The sequence below is a fragment of the Oncorhynchus kisutch genome, linkage group LG10 (assembly GCF_002021735.2).
Source record: "Oncorhynchus kisutch isolate 150728-3 linkage group LG10, Okis_V2, whole genome shotgun sequence".
Lineage (NCBI taxonomy): Eukaryota > Metazoa > Chordata > Actinopteri > Salmoniformes > Salmonidae > Oncorhynchus > Oncorhynchus kisutch.
In genome coordinates, this window is record NC_034183.2 from 45,288,105 (window position 1) to 45,300,124 (window position 12,020).

At 42.6% G+C, this 12,020-nt stretch overlaps 1 protein-coding gene across 2 annotated transcripts; it reads left to right on the forward strand.

Moving 5' to 3' along the window:
• The first annotated feature begins 1,577 nt into the window (after window positions 1-1,577).
• Window positions 1,578-11,964, forward strand: LOC109898195 (myc-associated zinc finger protein). Of its 2 annotated transcripts, none has more exons than XM_020493057.2 (7): window positions 1,578-2,702; window positions 3,247-3,397; window positions 6,697-7,061; window positions 7,224-7,486; window positions 9,600-9,663; window positions 10,332-10,503; window positions 10,685-11,964. In XM_020493057.2, exons 1-7 carry the CDS (start codon window positions 2,670-2,672, stop codon window positions 11,008-11,010), a joined length of 1,374 nt encoding a protein of 457 aa, XP_020348646.1. In that variant the 5' UTR covers window positions 1,578-2,669; the 3' UTR covers window positions 11,011-11,964. The 2 variants fall into 2 exon arrangements, with proteins under 2 accessions (XP_020348646.1, XP_031689612.1); XM_031833752.1 differs by lacking the exon at window positions 1,578-2,702 and adding an exon at window positions 2,752-3,055.
• The last annotated feature ends 56 nt before the right edge of the window (window positions 11,965-12,020 follow it).

Below are 12,020 nucleotides of genomic sequence, written 5' to 3' on the forward strand. Positions count from 1 at the left end.
GTCGGTTACCACATCTACTGTGTGCATGACACAAGTCATTTTTCAAAAAATTGTTTACAGATAGTGAATTATAAGTGCAATCTATCACAATTCCAGTGGGTCAGAACTTTTAAATGCACTAAGTTGACTGTGCCTTTAAACAGCTTGGAAAATTCCAGAAAATTATGTAATGTCTTTAGAAGCTTCTGATACGGTAATTGACATCATTTAAGTCAATTGGAGGAGTACCTGTGGATGTATTTCAAGGCCTACCTTCAAACTCGGTGCCTCTTTGCTTGACATCATGGGAAAATCAAATGAAATCAGCCAAGACCTCGGGAAAAAAAATTGTAGACCTCCACAAGTCTGGTTCATCCTTGGGAGCAATTTCTAAACGCCTGAAGGTACCACGTTCATCTGTACAAAAAAATATATGCACGTATAAACACCACCGGACCACGTAGCCGTTATACCGCTCAGGAAGGAGACGCGTTCTGTCTTCTAGAGATGGACGTACTTTGGTGTGAAAAGTCCATATCAATCCCAGAACAACAGCAAAGGACCTCGTGAAGATGCTGGAGGAAACAGGTACAAAATTATCTATATCCACAGTAAAACGAGTCCTATATCGACATAACCTGAAAGGCCGCTCAGCAAGGAAGAAGCCACTGCTCCAAAACCGCCATTAAAAAAAGCCAGACTATGGTTTGCAGCTGCACATGGGGACAAAGATTGTACTTTTTGGAGAAATGTCCTCTGGTCTGACGAAACAAAAATAGAATTGTTTGGCCATAATGTAAGGAAAAAGGGGGAGGCTTGCAAGCCCAAGAACACCATCCCAACCGTGAAGCACGGGGGTGGCAGCATCGTGTTGTGGGGGTGCTTTGCTGCAGGAGGGACTGGTGCACTTCACAAAATAGATGGCATGATGAGGTAGGACAATTGGATATATTGAAGCAACATCTCAAGACATCAGTCAGGAAGTTGAAGCTTGGTCTCAAATGGGTCTTCCAAATGGACAATGACCCCAAGCATACTTCCAATGTTGTGGCAAAATGGCTTAAGGACAAAACAGTCAAGGTATTGGAGTGGCCATCACAAAGCCCTGACCTTAATCCTATAGAACATTTATCAGGAGAACTGAAAAAGTGTGTGCGAGCATGGAGGCCTACACACCTGACTCAGTTACACCAGCTCAATCAGGAGGAATGGACCAAAATTCACCCAATTTATTGTGGGAAGCTTGTGGAAGGCTACCCGAAACATTTTGACTCAAGTTAAACAATTTAAAGGCAATGCTACCAAATACTAATTGAGAGTGTATGTAAACTTCTGACCCACTGGAAATGTGATGAAATAAATAAAAGTTGAAATAAATCATTCTCTCTACTATTATTCTGACATTTCACATTCTTAAAATACAGTGGTGATCCTAACTGACCTAAGATGGGTAATTTGTACTAGGATTAAATGTCAGGAATTGTAAAAAAAAAAAAACTGAGTGTAAATGTATTTGGCTAAGGTGTATGTAAACTTCCGACTTCAACTGTATATATTCCTATTGCTATGAAGCTGTTGCACCTGCAGCGTGTATATTTACCTTTAAGATGCGTGTGATCTTGTTTTATTGCGCTCATACGTTTATTTTGATGTCAGCTAGTTGGGTATTCTCAATATTATCTCACAATAAGGATGTTGTGATATGTAAGTTTGGAGTTGGGCAATTCTATTGCATTACTAGCTGTTGATAAAATAGGTATTTCTGTCGGCCGAACTGACGGAGGCAAGAAGGCGGATGCACGGGTCTGTTGAAAACAGCTTACGCCACGGAGGAGACGAGAACAGAGAGGAGGGTGCATAGGCTACACAAAATACTTTCCCTTTAAACAGGGGACACGGCGGCGGGGGATAGATAGAGAGGGGAGAGGGAAGATATTTAAAAAAATAAATAAAAGGAAGAAAGACAGCGAGGGTGGGAGGGAGAGAGAAATAGAAAAAAAGAAAGATGTCATCCTCTCGTTTGAAAAGCCGAGGCGAAGCTTGGATTGCGGCCGATCAGGGACTCTCTAGCTAGGGACACGATTTTACGCAACACCGAGGCTTTGGAATCCACCACCGCTTTGGCCTCTCGGAGCTATCGAAATAAATGACTCTTCCTCCACGCATTTACAAACAACTGCGGACTTATTATTACTTTTGATATATTTTTCCTTATTTTCAATAACCTAATTTATGCATCGATTTGAGAATATAATTTTTCCTTGGGCTATAATATAAATATACAATGTAAATTGCATTGTAAATGCATCATTAAAAGCATGCATCAACCATTTTGTCGCATTTTAGTCATTAGTAGTTGCATCCTTTCGTCCCCACACCATATAACAACATTTGAGTCTAAAATCATTACTGTCATATAATATTGGCATATAACTGACAGCCTTTCAAAATTGATCATTCATCTTCAATAATAATTTATTTTATTGAATGCACCGCGATTTAAACTTCCACACAGAAATATTCACCTTTTGATATTTAAAACTGCAGAGAGGAACTAGGTAGGCTATTACAGCAGGTGGAGTGATTCATCAGTTGGCCCCAGCCTATGGTTGGTTGGCCCCGAGTCTCAGGGGGATATATATTTCTAGTTTTGACACCTGGAATAAAAGTATCTGACATCTTGCTTCAAAATGGATTCTTCTTGGAGTAATTTTCTGTTTCAGGTAAGTTTTTTTGTGTGTGTGTCAGAGAAATAGATACACATTCTGTTTAGTGTCTCTCTCATCAGAGTGCTATGGCTGCAGAAGTGAATGCACTTGGGATCCTGGGATCATACACATGCTTATTATGTTTGTGATGTCATATAAGTTTTAAACTGACAGCTTGTCAACTGTGCCCCTTACAGATTTGTTGTAGTACTGCTTATGAGGGCAAGAGTAAGAGCTTGTGTGTGTGTGTGGTCACTGGGGTCAAAGGTGGCATGATCCCCCATTGATGTGTATTTCAGGTAGCCTAGTGGTTAGCGCATTGGGCCAGTAACCGAAAGGTTGCTGGATCGAATCCCAGAGCTGACAAGGTAAAAATCTGTTGTTCTGCCCCTGAGCAAGGCAGTTAACCCACTGTTCCCTGGGCGTGGAAGATGTAAATGTTGATTCAGAGGGGTTAAATTCAGAAGACACATTTCATTTGAATGCATTTAGTTGTACAACTGACTAGGTATCCCACTTTCAAGTTCTCAGCAGCTAATTATTGCTCTCATTTCCCCAGACTCCTCTCTCACAGACCCAGTCTGAGACAGCCCTCCAATCAGAGCTGCTTCCGGACATGACTGGCTCTGCCCAGAGCCCCCCTACAGAGCATATAGCCCCTCCCCCATCCACAGTGGACACAGCCGCCCTGAATGAAGAGCCATTACCTGGTGAGAATGCAGGTCTTGTGTCCCAAAAGGCACAATCCTTATATAGTACACTACTAAAGTGGTGCACTATGTTTGGAATAGGGTGGGGTTGCCATTTGAGACACAGCCAGGATCAGGTACAATTTACTCAATTGATCAATTCTACACAGTCGATAATAATATTACAATAATAATATTCTGACAGAGAGACTAAAGAGAGAAGTTATGAGAGGGATAAAAAGATTACATTTATTTATTTAAAAAATGAGTGGATCGTCTACATCTGTGATGGTGAGAGCAGTACAACAATGCTAGATTCTAGTTTCTGCCCAGCACGCACATAATGTTCTGAGAACCATATATTTTTTGTCCTGTGGTTATTTTGCATGTAACCTTCCCACAGCTTTCTGGGAATGGTGCAGGATAGTTGCTTGGCTTTGGAACATTCTTAGCACATTTAAGGAACTTGACAATTTTCTTGGTATTTCATTACTTTAACCAGGGGCACGACTTTGGTTTTAGAAGTGGGGGGGGCAAAACCCCACTTTCGGGGGCATCTAAAGCTAATTTCCTGAATTTCTACACAATCCAATATGACCCATTCATTATTGGTTTTTGGTGTGTTATGCCAAGCCCAGAGTGGCAACCCACTGGACGGTCGACCCCTAAGGCCAGGACTGAGCCGTCCAGCAGCTAAAAATAGCCTAAATAGGTATCTCCCCTGACGTGGGCATGTTTTCAATAGTCTCGTTTTGTCATACTGTATTCCATATACGGCATGCAGACCTTAAGAAAGTTGCCCAGTATACCATTAATATTAATATTAATATTGGAATACATCTGGAATACATCTAGTGATACAAACTTGACATTTCTGCCATCCATTGTGACATTGTGGATAACCAACCTTCCAATGAATAGCAGGTGTTTGTACACATGCATATGAACACACTCTCATTCAAATGCACACATGGACACACACATATAAATAGATAATTAAATAAATAGTGCCATACATGCACTCAAACATATTCAGTTGGCTTTGCTGTTATGATTTTTGTTGTCCTTGATTTCTTTTGTTTTTTACATTGTTATTTTCTGTTTTCCTTTGTATTTGTCTTTTGTTCATTTTGTTGGTTGTAGGTGCATGGGGGGGGGGGGTGTTATTATTATTATTATACTTTTTTCTCTGGGGACTGTTGGGGGGGTACTCGGATGATTGAGGGGCAGCTCTTGGGGAACTGAGGGGGGAGGGGGATTTTGGAGGGCTGGTGGACTGGAAATTGGGAGCTTTGGCCGGTTACTGATGGGTCACTGGTTGGGATTCCCGTTTTTGACCTTGTGGGAGATCTGTCGACGTGCCATTGAGCAGGACGTTGACCCTGGTTGCTTCTGTGTGTCACTCTGGATGGGAGTCTGTTAGATGACTAATGTGATGTAGTTGTTGAGCGGCTTCACTGCATGTTTTAAATATTCAATAAAGAAACATTTTAATAACTTTATTAATGGCAATGTATTTCTTAGATGCTTAGTTACAGTTTCATTTGATAACAGTCTCCAGTATCAACATTTCCAAGCAAACAAAAACAGAGAGAAGGGAGAATCTGTAGACATGCTGATATAAAATACATACTCTGCCGGAATTCAGCCAGCCTTCACAAGACTATAACATATGCAGATATGTCCCCTTTTGTGTTTTACACATCCTGCTGAGGAAGGACATTTCTGAATGCATGTTATTCAGTTACACTGGCATCTAGTATGTTCTATGGATGGTCTTAAACTGCAATAATTTATGTCTAAGATGATATGAACATGACCGGGCATTCAAACATATCTGTATCCATTCATCATCATCAATATCTTCTACCAGGTCTTTCTCACATTTTTGTTTTACATGCTTTGTGTCATCAGGAAAAGCCTCAATCAACCCTTGTTACAGTTTGGAAATCAACTTTGGAGGTTTGTCAGACTGCCTTAAAACAGTTTCGATCTTTGAAGCTTCTGGCTTGTCCAGGGTTTGCTGCACAGAGAGAATCAAGTGTTGTATCTGCTAAAATTCACCTCAGCTCCGTCACACACGGGTCTTCCCTGGCTGCCTGACCCCGCTGAGACCTGTCACCATCTGATCCTCCTAAGATCAGGCATGACATTGAATTACCTTGGCGTACATTTATACTTTATATTATCCAAGAATTGAATCAATGGTTCAATAATTGAAATGACCATTATTCCCAGATCCCAGACTGTAACCTTAATCTTAAAATGCTGCCCTGTAGCTCCTGTAGGTCTACCCATCAACTCAAGATGGAACTTTGTATCATTCACTGATGTTGTTAATATACTGCAAAATTCACCTGAACTCTGTAGACTGGTCTTTCCTGGCGGTCTGACCCTACTGGGACAGCTATCACCATCTGATCCTGCTAAGACATGATGATCATAGTGTTCTGTACTGACGGTGCACCATGACAGTGAAGCCTGTAGAGCTGTTTATTACAGTGTCAGTTTTAAAAGTAGGGAATTAGCTAGGGAAACTGACAGATCAATAACATTACATTGCTATACTGACTCTAATAAAAACTCACATTCTACAAAAAAAAATCTGCATTATCAGTCTTCAATCATTTGGCCGCTGGTTTCATAGTTTGATTCAGGTCTAATGTGAATGAGGCAAAAATAATACATATTTTTGGCAAGCTAGCTCTCTGATGGTACATCAACTGGCGAAAGCTAGCTAAGTTCATTTACTTCTGTTGAAATGGGTCAAAAAGGCTACAAAACATTTCAAATCCAATTTTATTTGTCACATGCGCCGAATGTAGACCCTTCAGTGAAATGCTTACTTACAATCCCTTAACCAGCAATGCAGTTTTAAGTAAAATACCTAAAAAAAGAAATAAAAGTAACAAATAATTAAAGAGCAGCAGTAAAATATCAATAGAGAGGCTATATACAGGGGGTACCAGTACAGAGTTAATTGAGGTAATATGTACATGTAGGTAGAGTTATAAGTGGCTATGCATAGATAATAACAGAGAGTAGCAGCAGCGTAAAAAAGATGGGGGGGGGGGGGCAATGCAAATAGTCTGGGTAGCCATTAGATGTTCAGGAGTCTTATGGCTTGGGGGTAGAAGCTGTTTAGAAGCCTCTTGGACCTAGAGGAGCCCAATAGCTTACTTATTCAGTATGTGGGGCCCATGTAGGAATCCAACCCACAAACTCTACCCTTAGTTCCCTTTCAGGAGTTACCTTCTCTCACACTTCTGTTTTCCCTCTTTCCCTTTCACCTCTTTCTCTCTCTTCCCTCTCTCCTTTAGAGAAGGCCGTCTCCAAGGCTGGCCGGCCGACACACATCTGCAACACATGTAACAAGCAGTTTAAAAACAACTACAACCTCCGGCGCCATCAGTCGGTGCACACTGGCATCAAAATGAAGGACAGAGCAGCCAGAGAGAGGGAGGATGAGAGCAAGGGAGGAGGAGGACGGCAAACAATCCCTCTCTCCCTCCTCCACCTTTCTCTGCCCTCTCATCCTCCTCCCGCAGAATCCCTCCCCCAACCCTCCCCACTTGGAAACCAGGAGGGCCAACCTGTTGCGGTGTCCATTGCCCCAGCTACCGTCACCATGGCTGCGCCCCAGGTGCTCCAAGCTGCAGTTGTGGTTGCTGGGACAATGGTACAGGTTGGTTGGTGCCTGTTTTGTCATAATTATTGAAGAATAATTTGTTGCTCCCTTTGCCTTTCTCTCTTTCCTCGTCTACTTTATTGTGCAATGTAACAGAGTAGCTACACTGACCCCACAGCCAGCACTAGCCAACTGTCCCTTTCTTCTCATCAAACCTAGAACCTGGGGCCTCAACCCAACCCCAACCCTAGCCCCAACCAGGTGAGGAAGAACCATGCGTGTGAGGCCTGTGGGAAGGCCTTCCGAGATGTGTACCACCTGAACCGCCACCGGCTTTCCCACTCGGACGAAAAGCCCTACCACTGCCCCATCTGCCAGCAGCGCTTCAAGAGGAAAGACCGCATGAGCTACCATGTACGCTCACACCAAGGAGGGGTGGAGAAACCTTATGTCTGCCCCCACTGCGCCAAGGGATTCTCACGGTGAGAAGGGGTATGACTGGGTGGGGGGTGGGGGTGGGTTCAATTGTGAGACAAGTATACACACATGCACATACAGTTCCAGTCAAAAGTTTGGACACACCTACTCATTCCAGGGTTTTTCTTTATTTTTACTATTTTCTACATTGTAGAATAATAGTGAAGACATCAAAACTATGAAGTAACACATGGAATCATGTAGTAAGCAAAAAAGTGTTAAACAAATCCAAATATATTTGAGATTCTACAAAGTAGCACCCCTTGCATTGTTGACAGCTTTGCACACTTGGCATTCTCTCAACCAGCTTCCTGTACATTGGCTAACCGGACTATCTGCATTGTGTCCCACCACCCGCCAACCCCTCTTTTTACGCTTCTGCTACTCTCTGTTCATCATATATGCATAGTCACTTTAACGACACCTACATGTACATACTACCTCAATAAGCCTGACTAACAGGTATATAGCCTTGCTACTCTTTTTTCAAATGTCTTTTTACTGTTTTATTTCTTTACTTACTTACCTACCTACCTACACACACACACACACACACCTTTTTTGTCTCACCATTGGTTAGAGCCTGTAAGTAAGCATTTCACTGTAAGGTCTTACTACACCTGTTGTATTCGGCGCACGTGACAAATAAACTTTGATTTGATTCATGAGGTAGTCACCTGGAATGCATCTCAATTAACAAGTGTGCCTTGTTAAAAGTTACTTTGTGGAATTTCTTTCCTCAATGTGTTTGAGCCAGTCAATTATTTTGTTACAAGGTAGGGGTGTATAACAGAAGATGGCCCTATTTGGTAAAAGACAAAGTTCATATTATGGCAAGAAATGACAATCCATCATTACTTTAAGACATGAAGGTCAGTCAATTGGGAAAATTTTAAGAACTTTGAAAGTTTCTTCAAGTGCAGTCGCAAAAACCATCAAGTGCTATTATGAAACTGGCTCTCATGAAGACCGCCACAGGAAAGGAAGAACTAGAGTTACCTCTGCTGCAGAAGATAAGTTCATTAAATTTACCATCCTCAGAAATTGCAGCCCAAATAAATGCTTCAGAGTTCAAGTAACAGACACATCTCAACATCAACTGTTCAGAGGAGACTGCATGAATCAGGCTTTCGTGGTCAAATTGCTGCATAGAAACCACTACTAAAGTACACCAATAAGAATAAGAGACTTGCTTGGGCCAAGAAACATGAGCAATGGACATTAGACCAGTGGAAATATGTCCTTTGATCTGATGAGTCCACATTTGAGATTTATGGTTCCAACCACCGTGTCTTTGTGAGACACAGAGTAGGTGAACGGATGATCTCCGCAATGTGTGGTTCCCACTGTGAAGCATGGAGGAGGTGTGATGGTGTGGGGATGCTTTGCTGGTGACACTGTGATTTATTTGAAATCAAGGCAGACTTGACAAGCATGGCTACCACAGCATTCTGCAGCGATACGCCATCCCATCTGGTTTGTGCTTAGTGGCACTATCATTTGTTTTTCAACAGGACAATGACCCAACACACCTCTAGGCTGTGTAAGGGTCATTTGACCAAGAAGGAGAGTGATGGAGTGCTGCATCAGATGACCTGGCCTCAACAATCACACGACCTCAATGGTTTGGGATGACTTGGACCGCAGAGTCAAGGAAAAGCAGCCAACAAATGCTCAGCATATGTGGGAACTTCTTCAAGACTGTTGGAAAGGCATTCCAGGTGAAGCTGGTTGAGAGAATACCAAGAGTGTACAAAGCTGTCATCAAGGCAAAGGGTGGCTACTTTGAAGAATCTAAAATATACATAGATTTGTTGAACACTATTTTCGGTTACTACATGATTCCATATGTGTTCATAGTTTGTCTTCACTATTATTCTACAATGTAGAAAACAGTAAAAAAATATATATATAAAAAAAAAACTTCAATTAGTAGGTGTGTCCAAACTTTTGACTGGTACTGTATATGTACATGCACATTTTTGTGAAACTAGTCTGGAGTTCTAATAGAATTCAGTTCTAATAGAATTCAGTTCTGACGTCTGTAGTGCATGGGTCGACGAGGAATTACCGATAAGACACACGTGGGGTCTTAATCCCTTCTCCTGTCTGTTCCAGACCCGACCACCTCAACAGTCACGTCAGACAGGTGCACTCCACTGAGAGACCCTTCAAGTGCCCGGTAATCGTCTTTTTTCTAACTCACTTTAACTCTATCACTCTCTCTTTTTCTACTCTCTGCATGTATTTTTGACCCCCACGATGAATCTCTCTCGGTCCGTTTGTCTGTTAGTTAGTAAGTCAGTCACACGCGATATCTCAGATGGGTCTTGCCATAAAGATCAGTAATTTACAAAATTACACTGAATGGCCAGATGGTGGCACTATAATCAGCTAACTTTGAAAGGTCACGCCCCTCAACCCGTTTGACCTAAAGTCATGAAATTCGGTACATAGGTCCTTCCTCACAAGGATCACATTTTACTCAGGGACCCTTAAGGTCCGCCATGATGGATTTGACACAATTTGATGGATTTTACACTATTTTGTGAAAAACGTAACTCCTCTGGCACCGAATGACCTATCTGCGCGAAACTGCATAATTCGTGGGGGATGACATTTTAACTATTGCCTTGTTCTTTCTCCCTATTTTCAACCTTGTTTCCTGTTGTATGTCCCTTGGTTCTCTGTATACACTGTATGAATTGTTTTCTAGGTAATTTAATAACATTGATCTGCCTAACTTCTAAAATATAATGGCAAAGCAACATTTCCAATGCCCAAGATACACCAATGGTTTTGTGTGTGTTTGTGTGTGTGTGTGCGGGTGTGCACGCACGCACTACACAGACCTGCACGTCTGCCTTCGCCACGAGGGACCGTCTCCGTGCCCACCTGATTCGCCATGAGGAGAAGGTGCCGTGCCACATCTGTGGCAAGCTCCTCTCTGCCGCCTACATCACTGATCACATGAGGGTCCACAACCAATCACAGCACCATGCCTGCCACCTCTGCAACCGCAGTGAGTGGACTTCCATGTTATTTTTTAAATGTGTGAAAGGAGAGTAGAATACCTGTGTAACGGAGGTGGTTACACAGTTATCCCTCTCTCATTCCTCATGTCCTTATCTTTTGTTCGTCATCTTTTGTTCCTCAACTTTTCTTATTTTTCAATGCTCTTCCTCCCTCTCATCTCCCTCCAGGCTTCACCACCCTCACCTACCTGCGTGTCCACGCTCAGAAACACCACGGCCAGGAGTGGAAGGAGAGCGGCGGGACACGGGGCATGTTCGGCGGGGCCGGTGCCGGCGGGGTGCTGCTGTGCCAACTGTGTGGGGTGCAGTGCAAGACACCCACCCAGCTACAGGGCCACATGGGCACCCACGCCGTCACTCAGGTCCAGGGCGAGCCCAGCAGTAGCCTCGCGGGGACCGGTACCATGGCTGTGGCCGTGTCTCTGTCAGGCAGATCAACTGTGGGCCTGCTGGTCACTGACTGCTCCAGCATCGCCCCCCATTCTCTCAGCTAGCAGCCATGCCCATTGGAGGGAAGGGGAAGAGGGGATGGAGGTAGAGGGGTTTCGTGGAGACTGCAGTCAGGAGAGAGGAGTGGATGTGGGGTGAAGTTTCCCCTAAGTACAGATGTAGGATCAGCTTCCCCTCCCCCAATCCTAACCTTAACCATTAGTGGGAAAACTGAACCAGGATCAGCATATAGGGGCATTTACCCTCCAGTGGATGTCTATGTATGTTATGAAGGACAAAGTATGCTGCAAACCAGGTCCCCTTTGTATTTGATCCTATTTAAAATGTTGCTGTTTATGCAACAGTCACTTTCTCAACTGCCATTGGTGGACACGAGAAAGGGGAGGAAAGGAGAGACCATGGAATCCCCGTTTTTTTTCTTTCAATTAAAATGCCACTTTTCCATTCACACAGAACACAAACTCCCATAACAATGTTTGGGATTTTACAAATACATTGCCAATTATTTTCCTTGGAATGATTGATTATACAATATATGATCACCCTGACGCAGTATGAGCTGTGGTCCTACATGGGCTTTTAGCTTTTTCAAATGAACTGTCTCCAAGAAAGGACTGTTGCCTTTTCATCAGAAATATGTCATCACCATGTAACTTTACCCTATGACTGATAGACAGGTGGCATCAAATGGGTATTTATTTGTATATTTGGCCACTGAATGCTCATCTTTCTTTGCTTTTATGATCGTGTTATTACTCTGGATGCTCAGATTTTTTTTATTCTCTCAAAAATGCATTGGTCTGGAAAGTATTTGTACTTTTGTGACACGTTTTTGTGAGACTGTATTCTTGACTGTTCATCTGTTGGTGTAGAATCTCCTCTGTTAACGTCACTGTATTAAAGCCGTAGTATGTATAACCTATATGTACTTTATCTGTGAACATGTACAGCATCTGATATCAGAGATGCAGTGAATATAAAATTAGTATTTCTCTGAATGGAGAATTTTTTTATTATTATTGAACTATTAATATTTATTTTATGATCATCTGAA

Bases quoted from the DNA above. Each gene is read 5' to 3' on its own strand.
- LOC109898195 (XM_020493057.2), top strand. From the start codon at position 2,670: ATGGATTCTTCTTGGAGTAATTTTCTGTTTCAG. The intron at 7,062-7,223 runs GTTGGTTGGTGC...CATCAAACCTAG, and splicing joins TTGCTGGGACAATGGTACAG to AACCTGGGGCCTCAACCCAA. The intron at 7,487-9,599 runs GTGAGAAGGGGT...TGTCTGTTCCAG, and splicing joins TGCGCCAAGGGATTCTCACG to ACCCGACCACCTCAACAGTC.